This window comes from Eublepharis macularius, chromosome 2 (assembly GCF_028583425.1).
Source record: "Eublepharis macularius isolate TG4126 chromosome 2, MPM_Emac_v1.0, whole genome shotgun sequence".
Taxonomy (NCBI): Eukaryota; Metazoa; Chordata; class Lepidosauria; order Squamata; family Eublepharidae; genus Eublepharis; species Eublepharis macularius.
In genome coordinates, this window is record NC_072791.1 from 174202842 (window position 1) to 174229035 (window position 26194).

The 26194-nt window shown below is 41.1% G+C and overlaps 1 protein-coding gene across 2 annotated transcripts; it reads right to left on the reverse strand.

Annotated features, from left to right (window-relative positions):
* Nucleotides 1-303: 303 nt before the first annotated feature.
* MAP3K19 (mitogen-activated protein kinase kinase kinase 19) lies at nucleotides 304-25604 on the reverse strand. Of its 2 annotated transcripts, XM_054971981.1 has the most exons (7): nucleotides 25435-25604; nucleotides 23495-23592; nucleotides 14572-14616; nucleotides 11159-12899; nucleotides 8195-8335; nucleotides 2751-3448; nucleotides 304-1002 (listed from the first exon to the last, which is right to left on the reverse strand). In XM_054971981.1, exons 3-7 carry the CDS (start codon nucleotides 14604-14606, stop codon nucleotides 936-938), a joined length of 2682 nt encoding a protein of 893 aa, XP_054827956.1. In that variant the 5' UTR covers nucleotides 14607-14616; nucleotides 23495-23592; nucleotides 25435-25604; the 3' UTR covers nucleotides 304-935. The 2 variants fall into 2 exon arrangements, with proteins under 2 accessions (XP_054827956.1, XP_054827957.1); XM_054971982.1 differs by lacking the exon at nucleotides 304-1002 and having other exon boundaries at nucleotides 2747-3448.
* Nucleotides 25605-26194: the final 590 nt, after the last annotated feature.

Below are 26194 nucleotides of genomic sequence, written 5' to 3' on the forward strand. Positions count from 1 at the left end.
AAAATGTCCTAGCTGGTTCCTTCCTATAAAATGTAGGTGTCACAAAGATTAAAGGAGCAACCCTAAGGAGGTCTGCTGAGAAGTAAGCCTCATTTTATTCAGTGGGACTTGCTTCTAGGAAAGTGTTCATAGGATTGCACTTTAAGAATCCCTGATACAAAATAAGACTATGTAAAAAGAATTGCTTATATTGAGGAGAAACATTTCATAAACCTCAAATCAACTTCTTTCCCATCTTACGATTGCAATATTGAAAACACTAATTGGTAAAGATTTCAAAGTTGAGCATTTATAATTCAGCAAGAACTATGTTGGATTTATTTGACATTTCAGTATAAATACAATCCCCCACATCAATGTTATAAATCACGGTGAATCTTTGACAACAAAATTCAACCTGAGATAACTCTCTCTGCCTTGGTACATGATGATTTCCCTTTAACACAGTTTTTGAGGGTTTTCAAGTGGACTACATCACCCACTGGCACATGCTACTAAAAACATCCAGTTCCCAAACTTGGGGTTGCTGCATCAGTAACAATGGAGAGAGAGTTTCAGGTGGGTGGCCGTGTTGGTCTGTAGTAGAAGAGCAAGATTCTGGTCCAGTAGCACCTTAAAGACCAACTATCTGACAAAGGGAGCTTTGACTCTCAAAAGCTCATACCCTGGAAATCTATTTGGTTGTTAAGTAACAATGGAGAAGGTTAAGGTAATGGACAGATGGAGGTCAAGGATCTCAAAGGATTCATACATCTTACGCATACAAAAATGCATAAGAATTTAATAATGAATTACAATTATGTGTAGCTTTATGATAATAACCATAGTTTTGTCCAGTTTATCCTGAAGCTGAAAGGTAAACGCTGGTGTAATTAGAGTCATTTAACCTTCCGTAAGTAGAAAATCTTGATATCTGATAGGAAGCTTTGCAAAGTTCATGGGTTTCCCTTCACAAAGGGATGCTGTAGCAACTGTAGAGCAGTAGGCCGCACATGCTGGTCCCTGTGTTGGGTATAATTAAAAATAAAAAAGAAAACGAGAGAAAATTTTGAGGGCAAGTGATGTAATAGCCAGATGATACATGAATTCAAGGATGCTTTATGTATTACAGTTTTTTTCCTGTGTTTCTGTGCAATTGTCTATAATATAGAGTTTACTTTGACTTGAATAATAGATCTATAGCCAGCTATGTGTTCACAGAAGGCTCAAGGAGTTTTCACATTTCTCTATATTCTGGCAGCCTGATACCTCGCAAGATCATTTCTCGGACTGTGGCACCCAAATGGAAGAACAGCCACACAAGTTAGGGATCTGCAGCAAGAAAGGGATGAAATTCTCCAGTCATCAGAGTTGCACTTTTGGAACATACAGAAGGAATGGTTTCACCCCCTTCCCTCATCCTTGAAATGCATCAACTTGCATAACTCTTCTTCTACACAGGCCAGACTACCCTAGGAATGCTCTTTCCAAGAGCCAGAAGATGATGTCAGGAACATGGGGAGGGGGGCATAATCAGCATTTGGTGCACATGTGGTTGATAATTAACTCTTAAATTTAAACTTTTTTCTTGAGATCCTAGTTCATCACAACCCTTCATCACTGAGTGCTGAGCCAACTGAGTAGCAATCAAACCGAATCATTCTAGGTTGTCCAGTTACAATTATGTCAGCCTTGCGCTTTGATATTTTTAAGTCACAAAATTCAGAATCTGAATGATATATTTGCATACCAGATAACATTTACAATTTATAAGCTAGTTCAGTGGTACTGAGATTTTAATAAGACCATGCTGCGGCTAAAAGGCAGTGTTCGGCAAATGGTTATCTTCTACTCACTAAACTAGGCTTAACTTTAAAAAAAAACAGAATCTGGATCATATTAGGCCTTCTCCCCTTCCCTTGAGTAGCAGAAATCCAAGGTAGATTTAGCTTCGTTTGGGTAAGAAGCTGGATATTGAGGGTTTCTACTGACTGTGCTTACAGACACACAACTGGAGCTTAGTGGAACCAAATGAAAGTCCTGCTTCAGCCTTTTCAAGATAATGCTGTTTGCCAAAGCAATAGTGTGGACTCAGCAATAGTGTGGACTCAGCAATAGTGTGGACTCTTGCAGCCCTCTAGTCTGCTTTCATCCTATTATACACACGTCTGTCAAAACAGCAATTCCTCTCCAGCCTCAGAACCAAGACTGCAGATGAGCTACCCATGGGAACATTGTGAGTCAATAGCTCCCACAGACAAAACCAATCATCCCAAAAATTTGCCTGAATAACAGGTGGAGAGGGGAAGTTCCAAATAGAGAGAGGTCAATTTCATTATGAAAAATATTAGGGTGTTTTGCTTTACTGCTTACTGACAAAATTTGCTTCTTTTGCTTAAGGAACAATCAAAGTAAAAATTTTGTATCTGAGCATGCACTATGTATATGGTAATTGATGTCCTATTGATTGTACATGTGTCACCTCAAAGATTTCACTTTAACAATGATATAACTTACATTGTATTGTTCATAGTTTTCATCATGATTTTTTGTTAAAGCAAAAGAAATTGTAAAAAGTTTTAGGGCCACCAGCTTTTTTCCTCAAGCTTGTCCAAATCCTCTTCTTATGAAAGCCCCTGTCCCCCACATGGCTTAGGTCCCATGAACTGGTGGTCAAAGAGGCCTCCCTTTGTCACCAGCTGAGGATTGGATCTAATCCATGGAATTAAGTAATATGGCTGAAGGTTTGTCTCAGTCATCAACACACTTACCTAGTTAAGCACACATGGACAAAATCAGCTGCTTTTCTTGAGCAATGACTGGGAATCGGAGGCATCAGCCCTCTATGGGCTCCAATATAAAACATGGCTGCTATTCTGTCCATGGATGCCAGTGGTGGTTTTCCTGTCGCCATCTCAAAGACGGTGCAACCAATGCTCCAGACATCTGATTTTCTTCCATAGCCGGATTCATTTATTACTTCCGGTGCCATCCAGTAAGGAGTGCCATGGACAGACTTGAGTGGGTCACTATGTGTATCAGTCAGACTTACGCATGCCAAACGTTTTGCACATCCAAAGTCTATGAGCTTGATCACACCATTTGGCATAAGCATGACATTGTTGCCTTTAATATCCCTGTGTACCACATGGTTTTCATGTAGGTATGCAACTCCATGAAGAATTTGTCTTGTATATTTACAAAAGACTATTTCAGGCAATGGTCCAAAACGGTGAATAATACTTGAAATTGAGCCACCAGGAACAAACTCCATGAAGATGCTCACAATGTTATCTTTCAAACATGTCCCCAGGTATCCCACAATGTTGATGTGTTTGAGAGTTTTCAAAATCTCAACTTCTTCTTGCAATTTCTGGTATCCCTTTTCAGTTTCAGCTTGATCACAGGAGTCCAGCGCTACTTGTTTCACAGCTATTAATTGCCCCTGGCTTGTAAGTCCACAATACACCTATAAATCAAATCAAAATTTCCTGTTTGGAAATGGAACTAAAACTTTTAAAGTATTTCTGACATTAATATTATAGAATTCCTGTTAACCAGGTTAATTTATACCTGTAATAGAATGTGTCCAATATTTCAGGGGCAGGTACAGTTTAAACTGCATTTAATTTGTATGTGTGTATGAGATAGAGATCCATGTGTCATCTCCATCTTCTGGAAAGGGCAATGTGCATGTTTTACAACTTTGGTTCATGTGAATTATTATCAGAGGGGCCCTTCCCAGATGTGTTCTGTCTGCTCTGACTCCCTCTTGGTAAATTCCCTTCGGCAACCATTCAGGAGCTCACAATGCCATACTTTGGAAAAGGTAAGGCCAAGGCTCTCCTCAGGCTATGCTAAGAAGTGGCCATAACTTTGGGTGGGAGACTGGTTCACTGATGGGACATCTGCATGCCTACCCATTGCCACAGGGGCTTGCACACATCTAGACCTATCAATGTAATTTCATCAGCAAGGACAAACGAATATCAAATAGGGAAGTGGGCTAGATTACTTCTACTGACCTGTGCCACAAGGACAGGTGAAGCCTCCACCCTGCAAGCCTCGATGTGATCACTTTTTGTTACCTATCTGGGGAGTCGTCCTTCCTAACGCACCCGAAGTCAGAAAACCCACAGATTCTTATCGTGGAATCACCTTGAATTCCTGGATGTTACAGTTGTTTCCTTGATCATTCTTTTGTGCTGGCTCCTATAACTATTGTTGTTCAGCAAGCCAAAAGGGACAGTCTAATCCCCCCTGCTGGCTCAGAGGCTGTCCACTCCATGCTTCCCTTTTGGAACTAGCCAATGTTTTCCTTGGGACCTTCAGAAGCCCTTCCTGGTGTCCTCCTCTCTCAATTTCTAGGTCATCAAAGCAGCCTACACAGGTCTGAAGACAGAGGAAAGATAAATTCCTTCTTTTTACTCCTTTTCTCTGGAAATAAACTCCTTTCCCCTTCTTGAAATTGCCCTCCTCAGTTCTCCTTGCAGCCATTCCCTGGTGCAGAATTCCCACTCAGCCAGAGGCTTGGTTTTCTTTTCTCTTTCTCTCCCCTCATGTAACTCTCCACATGCATGTCCTTCTAAACACAACAATTACACTGTTCTTATGCTTGAGTACCTCTTCAGTCCCTGTACCTCTATATTTCCCTCAATTAATTCTAAACCTTGCTTTGATCGGGTTGTTTCATGGCTACTGGTAGAGTATGAGAGGCACTTTGAGCTTGCCTGCCCACTATCCAGATACAAGACCGCCCCCCAAAAAACTACATATTCTGCTCCCCCTAATAGGCAGGTGCCTCAGTTTTCCAAGCTAGCCAGACTGTGGAAGCAGGAAGAGAGTTCCCCTGACACTGAGCTTAATTCCCCCAAATTGATTGTGATTATGGGTAAGTGTCCTAAACCCGAGTTAGGGAGTCCATACATGTCTAAAGAGGAACTCACATGTGGTAACAGAACATGTATCCCTGAAAATCTATTTTTCAGGTAGCACATACTGAAGTTGAAAAATACAGGTTCCCTTTTTCAGACAAAATGGCAATTGCTTATACTCAGATGACTACACATAGCATGCAGGACTGGAGCGTAAAAACCGTAATACTTGAAAAGTCATGCAGGGTTTGTGGAAAGATTGGTTGTGTGGCATTATCAGGATGTGGCAAAGATCAATGGGTCTCTCTATATTTTGCTAATATATATACAGAGCCTCCTGCTTACCCTAATGGAAAACAGGGTTGCATTTACCTGTATCTGTTGTTCATCAAATGGTCTTCTGTACAGGCACGCATGGGAACTGCTCATGTATAAGCCAGCCACAGATGTTTCAAAGCTCCTAGAGGCATGAGAAGCTCACCTAGACTTTTCACAGGCTTTCCCCCCCAGGCACGACTATAAAATGTGGGGTGAACGGCTCCCCTTCTCAGTTCTGTAAGCTACAGGTGTAGAAGGAAGGTAAGAAAAAGAGCAACTGTGTGGAAGGAGGGGGAAGATCACTTGATGAACAACAGTTACAGGTAAGTGCAACCGTGTTTTCATTGTCATGTTTTCTGTGCAGTCCCCTATTGGAGATTAGCAAGCTAACTTTACCCAGGAGGTGGGCATGAAGCTCTTTACTGGAAGAGACTCTCCAGGATGGCCTTACCCACAGCTGCATCCCTTCTGGAGTCTACGTCAATGGCATAATGCTTGATGAATGTGGATGGTGTAGAACAGGTGTCGGTCTTACACAATTCCTCTAGAGGGATGTCCAGATTGAAGGCTGATGAGGTGGACTGAGCCCTTGTAGAGTACGCTCTTATGTGCAATGGGCATGGTTGTTTAGACTGATTATAACAATCCTTAATGAGCCAAACTATCCAATTTGAAATGGTCTATGCAGTTACCTTCAGAGCCTTTTTGGGCTCTTTAAATGAGACAAAGCGATTAGGGTCCTTTCGGAAAGGAGCTGTTCTGTCCAAGTATAATCACAAAGCATTTTAACATCAAGGGTGTGCAAAAACCTCTCTGTGTCAGTCACAGGAGTAGGGAAAAATACCGGAAAGACAATGTCCCGATTAAATGAAAAGTGGAGACGACCTTCAGCAGAAAGGGGAGGCTTGGATGGAGGACAACCTTGTCTGCAGTTCACTCACCTTCCTAGCCGAGGTTATAGGCACCAGAAAGGCTGTTTTAGCTGTCAGAACTTTAAGGGAGCAGGTATGTAGGGGCTTGAAAGGTTTATGCATGAAGCGAGAACCAAGGAAAGACTCCAGTGGGGAACTGGCCTGGATGCTGGAGGATATAGATTTGGGAAATCTCTGCAGTAGGACTGGCATTGTGTCTGGGCAAAGAGAGATTTCCCATTTATTTCATCATGATATGCCAAAAAGGTCACTAGATGGACTTTAATGGAAGAATTGGTCAAATTTTGATCCTTTAACTGGACCAAATAGTGCAAAATAGATGGTAATGAGGCCAAGACCAGGTTCAAGTTGTTGCCTGAGGCCCAAAGAAAAAATCTTTTCCATTTGGCTAGGTATGATTTCCTGGTGGATAGTTTTTTAGCTTCCAACAGGACCTTCTGGACTGGGGAGGAGAAATTCAGTCCAGGTGGGATGTGAACCAGGCTATCAGTTTCAGAGTGCCCAGGTTGCGGTGGAGAACCACATTGTCCTGTAGCAGGTATGGTTTTGTGGGAAAATGGTAGATTCTGCCCTGCACCATTTGGAATAGAGTTGCAAACCAGGCTTGTCTCAGCCAGTAATGAGCTATTACGATCACTAAGTAACCTTCCCTCATCATCTTACTGAGTACCAATATCATAAGAAGTAGAGGGGGGAATGCATTCAGGAGGATGCCCGGCCAAGGGATCTGAAAGGCATCCCTGAGAGAGACCTTTCCCTTTCCTGCCCATAAGCAATATCAAGCACATCTCTTGTTGAGGTCTGTGGCAAACAGAGCTATGGTAGGATATCCCCACATTGCAAAAACAGGGCAGAGGAAGTCCATGCAGACGGACCATTTGTAGTTCTGGGCTTTGAACTGACTTAGTGCATCTGCCAGAACATTGTCCTTGCCCACTATACGTATGGCAAAGAGAGTGACTCAATGCTGGATAGCCCATTCCCATATTTATTATTATAAGGCACATATGACCTTGGGGGAATTCTCTGTCTAAAAGGATTTGGGTAGAGAGGTGTGATACCCAATGACATTGCTGTCATATTATCATCCTTAATCTTTTGGAGTGCCACATCCATGCTGGATGAAATTAGGTCTGTACCTTCAAAGGGAAGGTCTTCTACCCTCATCCTATGGTGAGAAGCTAACGCTGTGGTTATGACCTACACATGCTTACATATGACAATTGCAGAGGCCATAGCTCTCAAAGAGCAATCTCCAATATGTCTGGCCATGTTCATTTGTTGTTTGGAGAGCCTTAAAGTTTCTCCTTGCAAAATTTTTGCAAGCCTTTGCTTATCATCAGGGATTATTGAGGGAGGGAGCCACTCACCCCGCTTTTTATAGCCACGTCCAGGAGAAAAGCAGACAAAAAGGCTAGACGAGCATCTCGTGTCTGTAGGAGTTTGGAACATCTGCAGATGGCCTACACAGATGCAGTTCCAATGTGGGACTGCTCAGAAGACACAACAATGAACCCCTCATTGTTTTTGCCCAACATCTCTTTGACTTGTAGAACTGCACAGGTCCCAAAAATGCAAAGCTGCATTTGGACGATTGGGAATGGAGCCAAAACTTGTTCTGTTTTCCTAAACCTAAATCCTATTGTTTTCTATGGGGACAAGTAAAGAAGCTGCAATCACACATGTAGCTTTTGTAAGTGCAAAACTTCCCAGACTGGTTTGCTGCAATATTAAGATAAGGAGTTACTAGGTGTAACCATTTTCTTGTTTTTGCATGTAAGCCAATGGATGTAATTCACCTTTAATCGGAGGAAGCAAATGCATGCTGTGAGATAAGCATATTACTAACTGTACCTGTAAATGAGTATTTACATTGTAGCAGGTAATGTAAAACCTCATTCAGGTTTCCCCTTCAAATCCAGCCATAGGAATGAGGATAGCTTTATATCTGCTTCTGCTGGCTTAGGGAGAATAGGAAATTGGTGGTCTGGACCTACCAAAATATTTTTAAAAATGCAATAAATAGGAATATTGTGAATACAGTTATTGTTAGGAATGTTCCATAAAACAGATACCCTCAATGCAACTTACTGTGCCATAGGCACCTTTTCCAAGGATTTCACCTTTGGTCCACATGATAGGGTCTTCATTAGTTAAACTGCTTTCTGAAAATATTATTGCACTGCAAAATCTATTTTCCCCATTGGACTCCAGGATAGTTGGACAGCAATTCTGTAAGAGGTAGTAGAGAAGTATACAATATTGACTGAGCGCAGAATACATGATAAAGTTTGTAGAGAATTTTGCTTCTGCACACAATAGGCTTGAGATTAAGAACTTAATAATAACTAACTATTAATGAGATGTTTCACTCAAAGACACTCCTAAAATCATGGAATAAAACCAATGTTGTTATCCATACAGCTGGTAAAGATAAGTAAAGTGCTGAGTTATTTAGACCAATCTCATTTAATCAAGAGTTCAGGATTTTGACCACTGTGATTGCATAGAGATTGAATAAAATTATTAACATCTATTCTGTTCCTCCTGCAATTTTGGCAACTAGAGAAGTATGGCACATAATACTACAACAATATCAATTTGGCCCATTCTCACATGCTAAACTAACATTAAGGTCCAGATTTAAAAACTGGGAGATCTTTTTTATGGAAGGCTTGAACAGACAAGGGAATTTTTTACCTTAGATCATCAAAACTGCTAGGCAGTTATCATGAGTTTTTGGCATGTTTTCAGCTGAAGTCTTGCAAGGAAATTGACAGCCCAAAGCCAGGGTTTTTGGTAAAAATGGATGAACTTAGGTTCAGAGTTGTAAGTGTTGTGATTCTGGCCTAGCTCAAGTATGTGGTGGCTGGGCTGATTATTAACACCTGCAGAGCGGTCTCTTGAGTTCCCCAGTGATCCGGCCTTGGGAGACTGTTCTCAGACAGTTTCTGTCTGCACTCTCTAGAATTTCACATAGCTGAAATGCTAATTAACAGCTTGACCCTGATTGGCTTGTGAATTGCCAAGTGATGCACCGAGTCCTTAAAAAGATGGTTTCTCAGCTCATTCAGCAAACTACAACATTCTTTTCCGTTCCAATCTATGCTGGTCCATTGTGGTAGAGAGAAGCTGAACCTCAACGTGTTTTCATGCCGGCCGGTCAGGCATGGGAGAGGGCTCGAATTCTAAAGGGACAGGTGAGATAAGCAACAAATGGATGTCAACCAGAGATGCTTAGGTAGCAAGCTCTTGAGTTTTTAGATAGGCCGATGTATGTAGCAACAGTAAGGTTTTCTTGTTTTATGTCTGTTGCCTATGTAAGAGTGTTTGATGTTTTCTCCAAACACTTCTTAAGCTAATAAACTTAACTTTTATTTAAACTGAGTCTGGAATTTATGACTTAGGTGTGTGTACACCCTGGAATGAACCTGGAGATTGGAAAGTAAAGGCCTTTGGAGAAAGGGAGAGCTTTAGGTCTCAAAAACAAAAGGGAAATCTGCCACACCTGCCTGATTGATGGAGTGGCTGTAATCAGCACTCAGGATTAGGAGGAAGGGGACTACCTTTCCCACAGGTCTAGATAAGATTTGCCAACTTCTACTGAATGGTATTTACAACTGTAACATTTGTTAGTGTTCAAATATGGTCCAGTAACTTTGAGTGCTTCAGAATCTCCCCCACTTTTGGAAACTCTTATTGAATAAATACAGAAAACAAAACCTACAATATTTGTCTATAAATATTTGATGTTGGTCAATAAATATGATACACAGAGTCTCAGAGATGAATGGAATAGTGAGCTAGATCATCCAGTTCTGTCAAAGCAATTGGATAAGAATTTAAACTTTATACCTATCACCGCTATGGATCTTAAGGTGTGACTTATTCGGCAAAAAATTATGTTTAGGGTATATTGGACATCACAGTGACTTTTTATTAAAGGATTATGTACAGTGTTTAATTGTTGGCAGTGAAATTTATAAGATACATCTCTTAAGCATACGGTTTGGACATGTTCAATTATTTGGCCCTTTGGGAAGAAGTCATTATCCATATTAATTTTGTATTAGAACACATTTATTTTTAAGGATGTTAATGTATTTCTAAACTATTTGCCTGTCTCTTGGAACCTAACTGATGGTCAATAGAAATCGACACTCCATGCCCTTACAGTCACTGAAAGACTTATACTACAACACTAAAAAGACAAAAGCCCACTTCCTGTAACTAATAGGATTGAGGACCTTATAAATTTATCAGCATTTGAGCGTATCACATATAGACAGCAATTGCATATGGACTGGTTTTTAGAAATTTGGGAACCTTTTATAGAAACGTATGTATAAATTTGTCAATGGTGTTTTTGTTTTTGTTACTAATATTGTTTGTCTTGTTTTTGTTTCTTTTTTTGCACTAATAAAAAAGAAGAGAAATCTATGTTAAATCAGACTAAACTTGCTTCATAAAGAACAGAAACACATAATTTGGATGATCAACATCATATACATGATCAATAATTTGCAACAAGATGATGCAATCATGTTATGGATACAGAAAAGAGTTCTTTTGTTCTGCAATCATGTTAACCAAGTTAACCAAGCTGCTGATTAGCCAGCTTGGTTAACTTTAGTCTTGGGGGACATTTCAAGGAAAGGATTGATATACCACTTGCCTTCTGCGCATGTCCTGGCTGATAGTCATCTTTCAGAATCTAGTACCTTACGGAGGGACACAGCGGGGATTTATTAATTTCTGAATAATGTTCTAAGACATAGTTTAGCCATGTGTGTTTGAGTTATTAGTTAATGTGATGTACATTTAGATAACTGCAACTTTTAAATGATCTTGACATTTGTTGGACTTTATTCTGCTACATTCGGTGTTTCTCCATAAAAACCATAAAAACAATGAGCTGCCTAAAGCAATTTTATGCATGAGACAGGACATAGAGACTCAACTCTCCAGGTCCAAGTCTAACACGCCCTGAGCCTTCACAGTTTCACTGTCATTATCAAATAAACTGTTGACCAGAAAATATTAATGAATGCTCACCTTATTATTTGCATTATTTGTTGCAGTGGCTTCTTTATTCCCGGTGTATCCTTTTTGTGCTTCACCGTTTTCATTTTTCATAACTGCTCTGGAATCACTGGCCTCTGCATCATCAAGAGAGAGCAACTGAGCTGCTAAGCAACAAAGTAAGTCCTCTGCTATTTCTTCACTGTTTGTGCAGCTCAGGATATTTTCACATGTCTGGGGAAAGGGGCTTGTAGAATGACAAGTCCACTTAGCTGATGCATTTGCTAAGTTAACATTTCCATGCTGGAGATTTTGTCGAGGTGAGCTTGGTACTCTCTCTGGCAAAGGAAATGTAGAAGGGACTTCTTGATTATCTTCACTACACAAATCCTGATTGACATGGCAGTTGAGGGCTTCGGTTATTCTGTGCTTTAAGCATTTGCTGTTTTTTAGATTTTTATTTTCATTTCTTTCTCTTGCACTGCTCAAAAAAGAAGCATATTTTGCATGATCCTTAACCTGTGGCCAAAGTAATTCCTGGAAGCTGGAAACAAATACTCTAGGAATACAATGATCACCGACATCTGAAGAGTGTTCGAGTGAGGTTTCTTCAATAGCTGCTAAGTGGGAAATAGGTATGACTTCATTAGGTTTACCGGATTGTGTAAGCTCTGTAGAAACTGGAAGCTGCTGAGCATCATCTTCATAAAATGTTGTAGAATTCCTTGAAGTATTTATTTGCCCATCTGTGCTGGAAGTGCCTATGCCTTCACCCTGTTCTTGGCTACTATCCTCTAGCTCGGATGCCTCTCTTGGCATCAAATCCTTATGCTTCTGTTTAATGCCAGGAGGATTCTTGTGTGGTTTAGGATACGTCCTCCTCTGGGTATTTCTTGCTCTGTTCTTCTTCTCACTGAGATGATTAGATTTAGGCTTTATAGCTCTGAGTCTCCTAGCTGGAGCAGAACGCACATTTCTGCAACACCCATTTTCATGTCCAGTTGGCTCACGGGAGTATACTGGAGTCCCAAACATTTCATAAATGCCAGGACCTTTGTCATTGGAAAGTATTTCCTTAAACATGTCACTGTAGTTCAGATCCTTGATATCTAAGGTAGACTGTGCTTGTCTAACAGAAACAGGAGTGATCGTTTTTCCTAAGCTAACAGAGCTTTTGGAAATACAGGGAAGTACCTGCTTTGGAGGTTTCTGGTTCCTCTGATCAAAATGGCATTTCTCCTTCTGAGATTGTTTCTTCTGCAACTTTAAGGAAATCCCAGCATCTTCGTAAGACTGTCCTTGAATACAAGAAATTTGATTTTTTGTTTTATTTGACTGATGTTGAATGGAACTCTTGCCTAGAATAATGAAGTCTTGAGACATCTTGGTACATGTTCCAGGTTTTAAAACAGACTCAGTCTTTCTGCTCTTGACTTCACAGCCATCTTTCTCTTTGTGAGAAAATACATTACAGCTGTGGCTCAGGTTAGATGGCATGCTAGGGGGGCTGTTCTTTCTTGGTACACAGTATCTAAACGCTTGGGGGATCTGAGACAGTTCATAATCTAATACTGTAATATGGATGATAGGAGCCTTTTCACCGATGTTGTTCTTAGTAGCTTCAGGGACACTGAGATTTTCTACCACCCTCATGTCTCCAGTAGTACAAATACTGCTTTCTGGTTGTTCCAAATCCATCAAAGCATTAGGAGTGGTGTTTGCTAATGAAAGGTCTATGACTTTGTTCGGCCAGCTTGCATCTACATCTGTATTTCTGCATTCAAGAGTGGAAATGGTTTTTTTTAACTTTTATATTGTGCTCAAGTTTCATTTCTGAGAATTCTTTTTGATTGGATGTATTTTAGGGCCGTTCCTGACTATGAAATCCCCCCCACTAGTTTTTGTTTTTGAATTTCTCAAGATGCTTTAAGAGATGGCATTCATAGTCTTCCCCTGGGTGTACCATTTTACGTGGGCAAACATGAGCATAAGGATGATCAAAACCAACCTTGGTTTACAATACAAAAACTCTCACAGGTTACATTGTCTGGCATGTTTTCCTTTTGGATCCTTCATTTTTTATATCTGCTATTTTTATATTGCTGCATTGTAACTGTACCTTAGTTTCTTGGGCTTTGAAGCATTCAGTGGATATACAATAGTTATCCAGGGTGAAGGAATGTGTATCTCTGGTCAAAGGAAAGCTATCACATGTACTAATGGGAATCTGATTCTCAAACTGCTTAGGGCCGCTGAGTTGCTGATTATCTGACTAGGGCTCAAATATGCCTTGTAGGAGTAGAACGAGAGTTTTAGAATACTTGAAAGACCATTGCTATCAGTCTTTTTCTTGAGCTTGTCTTCAAGAAGAGGAAGTTACATCATTCTGATAGGATAAAATGCCATTGATGAAAGTTTAGCAGGAAGTTCCAGAAAATAACATCACTATTTACACTTGAAGGAAACAAGCTGTGAGTTTTAAGCATATATGCATCTTGGGGCCAAACTACAAGTGATGCCTGACACTAGTTGGACACTTGTCAGCTTCCCTCAAGTTTTGATGGGAAATGTAGCTGGTCTTGCAGCTTGGCTCTCCAACTGCTGTCTAATGGACTTTTCAACTGTCACTTGTCCAACATTCCACCAAGCTGCCTAAGCTGACAAGTGTCCAACCTGTGTCATTCATCACTTGTACTTTGGCCCTTGATCAAATCAGTGCTAACTTCAGTTTTAAGAATTTAAGCAGAAACTAAAGTGGTTAGGCATGGAAGCACATATCACTTCATATTTAGACATGCCTTACTACCCTTTAATCTAAAAATGTGTGGAAAAGAAAAACTGACTGACTTCCAAAGGACTACTGGAGGCTCATACACTCGAGCCCTGGGTTAAGTCAACAGATGTGCAGTAGGAGTTCTCAAGGGTGTGGAAGCGTGAATCACATTGGGACCACAATGTAAGAGATGGGGCCTTAGAGCTTGTACCATTTCTCTGACCAGAAATGGCCCCAAAGAGGGAAACTTACATGTAGGTCATCAGCAGGGCAAATACCAGCTTCCCAGAAAAACTGAAGAGAGGGAAGGTTTAAGTCCCCTATTCCCATCGTTTCTGTCTTAACTGAGCCTCTATAAGCCTTAGAATTAAGTTCCAAGCATGGAAATATGTCTGCCAATAGAATATGGGATGGATATATGGGGGACATGCAGGCTTTGTAAAGTGTTCAGTATCATGCAGGTGATACTAGCCCCAAGTTCATCCCCCAAATCTTATCACAAACTGTTAAACTTTCCTTAAAAATTGGTTTGTGATGTGAAACAGCTGTAATGCCCTTTTAGATTTATGGAACTAATTATATGGTTCCTTATAACTTTGCTATCTCCTGCTATCACATATTTCCAGCACCTGGTGTATCTATTCTTCATTTCAATATAAAAGAAAACACTTACCTTAACTCTTGGGCTGCTGTCATTCTGCTACCCATATGTTTTACCCTTAAGAATAACATAAACATACAAAATTAGGGTGGAAAATGAATGCCAAGATGGACTTCACTCTCCAGTGCTTCAAAATACAAACAAGGACAGGTTACTTTGTCAGTTAGCACAGTAATAAAACATTCTTGATCTTCTCTGTGACAGGTAGCCTTTAAGGTAGTAAATGAACTAGATCTAATTTGTATTTTTAACAGCAACAACAAAAGTTTTGATGTTTTATTTTTCAGAGACAACACTTAAAATACTGTACTTCTAGAAGAGACCTTTTTCAAAGGTTTCTAAAAAATAAATTTGGGGTGTGTGAGAGAGCAGGCAGGTGGTGTAGGGTAGAAAGGAAGTGGATTTTGCAATGAATGTCTAGGAAATGTGAATTACTAGGAATTGTTAATTGCTTATGCTTTAATTCAGAAAGGTTTCATCTATATGTTCAGCTTTATGCTAGTTTTCAAATTTGTGGCTACCATACCCTATTGTATCTGTTTTCTCCCAACTGTTGATCATATTGTATTTTTGCTCTGTGAAGGTCCAAGCCATTGATTATATTCTACTCACTTACAGTATGTAATCCACCGTGGATCTCAGTGAAAAAGGCAAACTATGGCCGTTTTCACACTACTTACCAGCCACAGAACATTGCGCTGAGCTCCCAGAACAACAGTGTCTTCCTGGTGCAATTTCGCACAAGAATGGCTTCCGGGAGCTTGGCACAATGTTCCATGGCCAGTAAGCAGTGTGAAAACGGCCCATAAATAAGCAACAACAATAAAAGTATACTGAGGTGGGGGGGGGTCATGTTAGGTAGGAATACTACCCTGAGATGGGGTCTACTGTGGAGATTTCCAGTCTCTCCAAAAGACCCCAACTTGTTACCCACACAGGGAATCCTTTCTGAGCCTCAAGTGCCACCAAAGTAGCAAAAGAAAAAAAGACACAAAATAACCAGATGTCCTTAAATCAGCTATAGTTTTATTAAACATAGAAGCAAAAATTTCATCTTGCAAGCTTGCATTATGCTTACCCCAAAATAGGCTTGGCCAAGCTGTTGGGAATTCACTAAATGGTTGGGAGAAATCTAAAATTAAGATTTGTATTGCCTCTCTTGGGGCTTCCCTTTTATACGCTTGACCCATCTGGGCCCATGCCTAAAAATTGGCTCTTCCAAGGTACCTTTGCTTATCTGGGTTTCTGTGATCAGATGCCCTTCTTGACACAGGTGCCAGTCATGTGGTTTGGGTATTTTCGGAAGTTATTCCTCTATGTTCTTGTAACAGGGATCATCTATTTATGTCACCTCCTCTTTTCCCTTCCACAGGCTTTAGGGTCTTTCAACTCCCCCATCTTTATCAGTTTAGTTGCATTTGGCTGGATCCAGCTTCCTATTTTAAGAATTATATGTACGCCTCACATTTGAAGATATGTAGAAGGTTCCCTATAAGAATGTTCCTTTCAATATCAAAGCTCTTTTGTTGAAGTACTTAATATACTATATTCTTATAACAATCGACTAGCAAGGTGAAGGTTTTCACCCAACAGGGATCAGCAAACTTGCAGTTAAGCATCTGGCATCCTGTGCTCCAAGGACATTCACTTCTGTGTGTAGTTAACTAGTGCGAGGCTTCCTTCTCTACTGCAGCTGCAGTGGGTTTGCCTTAGACATCTGTCATTAAAAAGAGGTTTGGGGGGAGGGGAGTCTTGTCAGGGTCTTGAAGAAGGGTATATAAATCAAATGTTATTATTATTATCTGGTTCTACTGATGATTGGCTTCCTAAGTGGAGGACATGGGTTGGTGGACAGGGTCGTGCTCCCACTAAGGGGGCCACAGGCTGCTTGCATGACTGGGAGGGTGAACTCGCTTCCTGTCCCTGCCATAGGTGATTGATCCCACAGACCATGTCACCTACAACCACACACGGTTATCGAGCAGGCATTCAGTCAACTGAAGATATACTTCCAATGACTACACTACACAGGGAACTATAGGACCCTGCAGGCCCCCAGGCTGTCACCAAGTTCTTTAACATATATGACCTAATCCATAACATGGCAATCCAGCTGCAGCTGCCTGTGGAGGGAGAGGCCCTTGGTCATGGGGGATGGGCCATCAGAGCTGCTGCTGTCAGGCCAAAATGTCCAGAGCATCACTGAGTGACATCAGGTCTTTGGCACCAGCCATGGTGACCCAGTGTGCCTGCTGTCCTCTACCTGACAGCAGCAGGAGTGTGGGGGACGGTCACAGGTGGGGGGGGGAGTGGCAGTGACAGGACTCTTTCAACCTTCTTCCCATTCCCCTACACATGTACATTGCTGATGGCCATCCCTGCTGTACAGAAAGAGGCCAGTCTGTACCAGGTGGCAACAGGGTAGCAGTGCCTGGTGAGGGAGGTGGCCATTATCGAGGTGCTGCTGTGCAGCCTCCTGGTGGCCATTGCCGGCCTGCTGTGTGGCCTACAGGGCCTTAAGGATATACAGAGACATCTGCACCAGCTTGCGAGAAACTACACTGCAGCAGCATCTGCTCTGTTCACTGCTGCTACTGCAGGGGCTCTGACCTGGCAAGGCTTGGGCAGTGATTCCACTGGGCAGCTGCCCCAGACCCCAGTAGTCCCCTCTCCCCCACCAGCAGGGAGGGCACCCTGGCAAGCGAGTGCACTATAACACCCCTGTATCAGACTGCCAGCATCCTTCTCCCCCCACCCCCGAGCAGGTCTCCCAGGAATGCTTCCCCAGGGGTTTGCCCTGTCACATGATGTGGGGCATACTGCTGGAAGGGTGTGGCTTGAAATGCCCCCAGTGCAGATTGATAGCTCTTGGTGCTTGAGCCCCCATTGGCAAGGTGGCACCTGGAATGTGTGCAAGGGGGTGCGGTCTCCTAGGCCAGAACTGCTGGGTTCCCACCCTGCTTACCTGTCAGAGCGCACCTTCCCCTTTTGTTTGTGTCTCTGTACGTGGTATCTGTTCAGATTCTCAAGAGAGATGTTTGCTCTCCCCCTCAGGTGTGAGTGCTAAGTGCCTTCTCTGTATGTTTCCAGCCACTGTAGTACAACTTGGTGTGTGCTAAGTATGCATGTCAGGGCCTCAGCATCGGCGTCCCAATCGGTGCACCTTACTATCTAAACTACAGTGTGCTCAGGCTGGGGTTTATATGGTGCTGGAGGGGTCTGTGAGTGGTTGGGAATTGACTGGTGTTGGGAAAAGGGTGACTGGCTGCAGCTGCATCCAACATGCTGTTCTCTGCTAGGGGTTGTGGGTGGGTCTGTGTTTGGGTCTGTGCCATTGCATGAGTGCCTGTGGGTTATACTGTGGTTTTTGCAGGTGCAACTCTCTGCCAGTTTTGAAGCTTCGTGAGAAAACTACCTTTTGATACCTCCAGACCCTGGGTCTACTCCTTCCACCGCTGGTGCAGTGGTTTGTACTGGCATAATGTCACCACATGGGCAGCTGGCTTTGGCACAACAATGAGAGGGGCCTATGCTAGTATATATGCAAATCAAATATTATCAACAGGATGGGACATCTACTAAACAATGTAATAAGGTTTGGATTGCAGAAATCTAAAAAGAAGCAGAAATCTGAAACTGAAATGAAACAACGCATAAGCATTTAAACATGATGTAGGAATATGTTTACAGCAACAGACCATATACAGTAGTATAGTCTACAGACCCTTTCCAACATCTTTCTGAACCATTTCTTTAAAGTACAGATGTATTACCTATGTAAAAAAGCCCTCCTGAATAATTCAGTTTTGCATAGTTTGCAGAAATCAGGAGAGTGGGAGCCTTACAACTTCATCAGACCGTTTGATAAGCTGTGGGCCACAAAAGAGAATGCATGTGTACTGGCAGCTGTTGATTTCACCCATTTGCAGGTTGGCACCTGCAGAAGGCTTAGGGTTGCAGGGACCCCTCACCCTCCAGGCAGGAGGCGGGAGACCTTTGTAGACGTGTAAAGTGCGTGTGCTCTCAGGGCTACACAATGACATCATTTTCAGGAGTGACATCATCACGCAGGGCCTCATGCTGCCCCTGGGAGCGCTCCTGTTCACCGCAGCAGGCTGATTTTGGCCCGCCATGGAGCATGAGAGCATTGCCAGGGTGGTGCAACAGGCCTAGGAGTGCTCCCACACTTTGCAGTGGGCTGGTTTTGGCCCCAAACGGGCCTGATTTGGCCCACTGCAGAGCATGGGAGCACTGCCAGGAGGGCCCTGGAGAGCTCTTGCAATCCACAGTGGCCCATTTTACGGTGGCCCAATTTGGCCCTTTAGGGGCCCAAACTGGCCCACTGCAGAGCACAAGAGTGCGTTGCACCGCCCAGGAGTGCACCCCAGGAAGCGTGTTTCCCTACCTTTCCCCCTGCCAGCCAGGTAAGCAGGGGTGGGGGGAGGAGGGTGGGAGTGGGGGGTTCCCTGCCCCCAGCGGAGTACTGGCAACCCTAAGAAGACCGTGCCCCAATAAGTGAAGCTGCAGAGGTGGAGCTTAGGGAGACAGGCGGTCCCACAGAAATGAGTGACCAAGGCCATGGAGGGCTTTTTGTGGTATTTCCTTGATTGTCATCAAGTGTATGTTTTAGGTGGGTGTAAAAAAAGACATATTTTGAAATCAGTGTAAAAACTTCACAAGTGAAACTTTTCACTCTTTGGTCCTAAACTCATGAGAGATCTTGGAAGAATTGATTCTGACTAGGATGCCTCCATGAGTAAGTTACTAGAAAAATGGCAAGACACAAAACCAGAGAAGAGTAATCTTTGCCCATTGTTTTTTGTTCAGCTACAACATATGGCAGCCAGACATTTAATACACTACATCTCCATTTCTAAGTAAAATAGCCTTTGTTTTTGACCATTTGTTAGACTGAAAATAGGCTAACAGTTTGCATGAACATTCTTTGAATAATGGTAACTAAGGTGTAACTTTAAACTATCCAAGCGATCAGTTGCAGACTATTGTTAAAGCACAGATACAGAATACATGGTAGAGTATAGCCATTTGGGTATTGGTTAATGACTACCTGGCAGATGGCTACCATGAAGTTTCAAAGTCAGATCAAATCACAATACAGAGTTTTGACTAGTTATGTTTCTGGGGAAATTACCATCTACAAGGTAAAATGCAGAGAAATGTACAGCTCTGAGTTTATATTGAAAACAAATGATTGGAAGCAGGTAGAGGTATTTTTAAGGTCCATCAGATGATGAATTTCGTTAAATAACAATTTGTTAATCAATATTGAATTACTTCATCTTAGCAACGCTGGTATGGAACGTTAGGTAATAAAAGTTCTAATAAACAGGAATATTGTAAATAGTTATATTAACATAGGGCTAAAAGAAAAACATGGTACATCTTGATTAGCTGAAGCTGAATTCAAGTTTAGATATATTGGGGGATCTGTGCTACTGTATATTAAAGTATCATAGCTGTCCGTCCTTGGCAGGTAGATCCCCAGGTCCCTCTCACAGCAAGCATTCAGGTGCATTGGTTGAAGTAACTTTTATTAGCCATCTCTACAGTCCAAGTGATCTATACATTCTGCATTGGCAGAAGTGACTGTTCAAAAAGGGATAGCGTTAATTATAGGGAAACTTCCCACACTTTGGGTCTGTTAACGTTCTGGCGTGAAAAAACCAAAGAGTTACATGGGAACTGATTAGTTTAGGCTAGACATAGTACAGAATGAAATCATCTCAGTCTCTGAGAAAAGATACGTTGCTCGCTGCCCGCAGCTTGCATCCAAGGACACTTGCTGTAGAAGTGAAAGTAAATACCTTCAGCAGATAACAGACAACCCCCACTGGTTCAGTACATTTCATGTTAACAGTTTACACACTCTCAGATGATCAACACAGTACAGAATACAACCTCAGCAAACACTTATGATCAGCACAAAATGCAAAACACATTAATGGCAGGTATGCAGGCAGGCATACATGACAATAGTAAAAAGATAGTGCTGCCTACTCTGGCTTGAGAAATTCCTGGAGATTTGAAGGCAGTGCCAGGGGAGGGCACAATATGGGGAGGAAGTTCAGCATAAATGTGATGCCACTGAGTGCACCCTCAGAGGCTGCCATTTTCTTCAGGGTAACTGATCGCTGTAGCTTGGAGGGCAGGAGAACTCCAGGCCCACCTGGAGGATGGCAAATCTACAAAGGTATATTGGTGTACTGATTGTGTTCACATAGTGACAGTTCTCACCAGGGCTCATTTTGAGGGGGAACACACAGGAATGCAGTTCTGGCAGTTCTCCAAAGAGGTCACATGTCAGGTGGCCCTGCCCACCTGACTCTCGGCCATTTGGGCCCATTTTGGCCTGGATTGGGACCAAAATGGCCCGGATTGGGCCTCTGACGGGTGGTGGATCACTCTCCCGCTCAGCAGCAGCCCGATCCTGACCATTTTGGGCCCAATTTCGGCCCTGAATGGCCAGGATTGGGTCCAAAACAGCCAAAATAGGTGATGTCAGGGAGTGTGGCATATGCAAATCAGTTATGCTAATTACACTTCTGGTGATGTCAAGGGGCATGGCATATGCTAATGAGCTATACTAATGAGTTCCTCCAGCTTTTTGTCTATGAAATGATCCCTGGTTCTCACACTCGGTGGTGATTCAGGATTCTTTGTGAGCAGCAGTTGCTCATTCAGTGCTTCAGTGCCTTCAGTGCTACGAAGCAGTCCAGAAATTGGGGGGAAGGGGTGCTTTAAACAAACAGATGGTCACGTTTTATAGTGGAACCTTCTGTAATTTCCACTTTTTTGTGCATCCTTCAAGTTTTTTCTCCATATATGAATCTACCCAGAAGTCCAAAACAATGAACAGCTTATACATAATTAAAAGCTAGTAGTGCTCTTTGGTCTACAGCATATATGATTTGGGGAGTTTTAAATGGCTGCTTGATAACAAATAATTGATTTAATTATAAAATCTTGAATAATTTAATAGAATTACTTTTTTATGTTTGTTAGATTTCTTTAATAAACCTACTTTCTGCTCTTCTCTCCCTTATCATTCTCAAACATTAATCTCTCTACCTTCTGTCATCAACAATACTCAATTTTTGGGAATAGTTTATCCCATTGTAAAATAAGCTTATTTCCCTTTAAAGCCCTATTAAATCAATAGTTGCTATCCTTTGCCTACTACTGGTTATCAACAGTTTCAAGCTCTATGCTTTTTATTGCTGGCATTCAAATTGTTTATTTATTGAAGTTCCAAAGTGGTAGAAACAAACTTCTCTGTTATTCACTGTTCTTATACAAACTGGCACACAAAAGCAGAAATAAAGTTTGGAGGCGCTTATTTAAATCCCTTTAAGCTTGGTGGGGGGTGAGGTGCTTTGGGGTTTGTGCTGAACTTCCAGATTGCTTTCTATGCTGCATTTAGAGCATATAATTTTCACGGTCCTGTACAGTTTGTGTCCTAATGGAGTGCCAGACATTCTGTAGAGCTGAAGAGCCACTATTACAAAACCACATTTACAATGCAATCCTATAGACATATACCAGTCTAAGCCCGCACTCTTAGAACGGTGAAACTTGTTGTCTTTAAGGTGCTAATGGACTCCTATCTTGCTTTTCAGCATAATTCTGTCAGTCACTTTTGCACTTTGGCAATTGTAATCTGAATGTAAAATCTAAAAGAGCTGGAACATTTTATTTTTTTTGAATGTCTCTCTGCCACTTTGTATCCTAAAACTGGAGAAATAAGAATCTGTCTTGTTATCACAGCCAGACCAAGTTAGGCTATGGGAATTTATGGATTATATTAGCTAAGTACTATCTATCCTGACAGCAGTGGTTCTCCACAGTGCCAAGCAATTAAAAATTATCAACTGGATTAACTGCATTAACCAAGATTTAAATGGATGTGACACCTCTCTTTGCTGCTTCAAGTGTTAAATTGCTTAAGGTAACTGGGTTATCACCAACTACAGCTGTTACGGTCAATGTATTTATCGTGTTTAATTTTGAGTTTTATATCCTTTTCAGTGAAATCCTAGAGTTACTTCAGTCTAAGTCCTCTGAAGTCAATGGGACTAGAATGGAGTAACTCTGCTTAGGATTTCACTGTTCACCTCTACAGTTCGCAACCCCCACCCACTAACAGGTTATTTATATATCTGTGAATTGATGTTTCACTTCATGCATCTCTAGTTCCATTGGTCTGCTCTACCCCATCTCTTAATTTTCCCAGCTAGTTTTGTGGAAAGAAGAATTTGAGCAGGCAGGCAGTTCTCTCTGAAGTATTTCTTCTACTGAAAACACTCAAAGGTTCCAAATAGCAAGTTGTACAGATTCCAAAAACAAAAGTCATGTAAAGTCTGCTAGTGTTTTGTGATGTTGGTTGGTCCTAATAAAAAGCATTGCATGATTTTTCCTGATGAAAAGAGTACGTGCTCCTTATTTATTTACTTATGTCATTTATAGTCCGCCTTTCTCACTGAGACTCAAGGCGGATTACACAGTATGAGATTAGTACAATCAGTATCAAGTACATTTCAATACAGTATCAAGGACATTTCATAAACAATACCATAGGGTAAATAGATACAAGTTTAAAAGACATAGTATTAGCAAGAATCCAATACAGAGTAGAAAAATACTAAAGCAGAACATCAGTTCTAGGACTAACATTAGACAACATGGAGCACTGATGGTACATAGGAGGAGTACATATTTGAAGCAGCAGATAATATGTAAGGCAATATAGTGATGAAGTCTATGGTCCCTAACTCATTAGCAAAGCATCTTCCCTACAATACAACTGACATATCGCTTAAAACAAAGAGAAACCTGAAACTTTAGTGTTAATTTTTTTACAAATCTAAATTTAACTGCAATCAAGAAAAAAATTAGAAACTTGCTTCTCTGTACTTACCAATGTTGTTAAAGTCATCTGCCAGTGATAATTGCCAGTGATATCAACAGCATGTGGAGAGACTCGCTGCCACTCTGTTCAGATGCCAGATGTTTTCCCTACACATGGTAACACAAAGAATTTCTAGATTACTATGGCTACAAGGAGTACTCTCCTCGTTCAAAAGCAAAACCTCTTTAATACAAATGCAATGGCATAAAAGGTTACAGATAACAGACTACTATAGTGTATTTTCATACATTTTAAAAGGGGATTTGAAATAATGTCATTATGATGAGGGAAGCATATCTACAAAGTTCAGAATCTATTTCTCAGCTGGTAAATTGGCAGTTATGTGACCTTGGGACTTGGATCCTATTTATTATTTTCCTTGCTTCAGTTATAGTCTGCCTTCCTCTTCGCAATTCTAAGTAGATCACATTATTAAAAACAATGCAATACACATAATCAACAGTGCAATAACACTGAATTATTTAAAAAAAGTGCTATATGTGGTTTAACACTCTCATATGTAGTCCTGGGATCTTTCTAAATGTTTTGATACTCTCCGGAGTAGCTAGGGCATATTTTATCTAATAATAAAATATTTGTTCCCTTCTCACCTATCCCCTTGTGCCAGAGTCCCAGAATGGCTGACAACACTGTATGAAGCCATAAGTAAAATAAAAACAATCAATTTATACAACAGAAATAAATCAGGAATATTTAAAATGAGAAAGCCAACTATTTTTTTTTAAGTTTCAGCCAAGAGTTGCAAGCCAAATACTGTGGAATGGTACCATTTTGCTAGATTAAAGCCCGTTAGCTTTTAAGGTACTGTTTATTCTTTGCTGTAACACACTAATGTGATTACTGCTCTGGAATTACTTTCTGGCGAGAGAACTTCAATGTTTTTATGCCACTGCTGAAAAGACTGCGATATTATACCAGGTGCACCTATTCAGAGAGGTTGGGGTTTTTTTACATGGATGCAATATAACAGCCATTCATTTCTATATCTCTGAGACTGGATTGTATAGTGCGATCTGTATGGGATTGCCCTTGAAAGTTTAGATTTTCAGCTGCTGCAAAATATGGCAGCTCACCGCCCTTTGGAGACAGGTCATCTGATACAATTATAACTAGATTAGGATTATTAGGCACAATTCAAAGTGTTGCTTGTAGTCTATGGAGCCCTAAGATATGTAGGTCTAATACATCTTTGATACCACCTCCTACTGGCATCCTCTTAACAGTACTGAGGTTCTGCCACCCTAACTACAGGACTTTACCAACTACAAACTTGCCTAAATCCAGGCACTGTAATTTCATGCAGAACGATGAGGTGGTGGAATGATGAGGTAGGAGAAAGGACTGTGCTATGTCATACTACAAGTAGAAGGTAACATTTTGGAATTATGTCTTAAGTTTTTTTTTAAAAAACTTCCCTGCAATGAAGAACATTATCACAGCAAGCAAAGAGAGGTAGAAAGATTCTCTTTACTGTGATACTTTTCTATTGGCAAAAGTTTTTTGATGCATAAAATCACAGGGATCTACCCCTGTGTCTGTCATGGTGACGGCTATTCTATCATCTTCTTTTGCATGTGAAAAACTGTCCTTATGATACCACCTATTTTGCCTGGCCTTTAAGGCTTAGCGTTAAGTCAGGAAAAGAATTCAATGAATTTGATTATACTCTGGAGATATTTTTAACCCTTTGGGATAGGATGGTTATCATTCTAAATTTAAGGTAGAGCTTAGATTAAAATGAAGGTTTAAAAAATACTCTGGAAAGGCAGAGAATTGTCAAAACACATACTGCAAGATATGCTTTTAAATATTCTTATTTATTTATCAACTCAATATGTAAACAGCTATTTTTTTAAAAAGCACATTTTTTGCTGATCTCATATACATAAACCCAAGCAATATGGGATACCAATGAGGTTACATCTTACCAAAAATTTGCTTTCCCCAACAGCATCAGTCCAAGCGGTCAAGAAATCCAGGTTTACAGGCAGGCTACAGTTCCCTAGATTTACTGGACCTAAGCAGCATCAAAGTGGTGTTCTAGACTTGATTGCGGAGTTCCCTGTATTTTTATAGTTCAAACCTTATACTTTCTAGCATAAAAACCTTTCCCTGGCTAGAGCCCCGTTCAGACTGTTTAGTTTACAGGATGTCACCAAGGCAACTCTCCTCTGGGTGCTTTGTATAGTGAATTACTAACCAAGTAGATTCAGCTTGCTGGGAAAACAACTCAGAGACCTGCATCTCAAACTGCTCTGCTACTCTTTGAAGATGGGAACTATAGCAAATTACTTCAATTAGGGTTATTTATTTAGAAAATATATATGGTGCCTCTCTAGAGACCCGTTTAACATACTTAAAAACACTGTACATAGTTAAAAGTGTACAGTGCTTCCCTTGTCCGTTCTCTCAATAATCCTCTGAAGTAGATGCCTATCCTTGCTAGATTACAAATGAGAAAACCAAGACTTAAAAGCAATAGTTAAAGCCTGCCACTTAATCCATGGCTGAACCTGAATGCAAAGCAGAGATTGGTATATATTAAACTTTTCATTAATTTAAGTCCAGACTATCTGTGATGCAGGTGTTTCAAGACCAAGATCCCTTCGGAGATGTAAAGAAGTCAATTTCTGTATGATCATTCACAGCGGGATTGTAACAAATCTCCTAGACTTGCTATTAATTTGG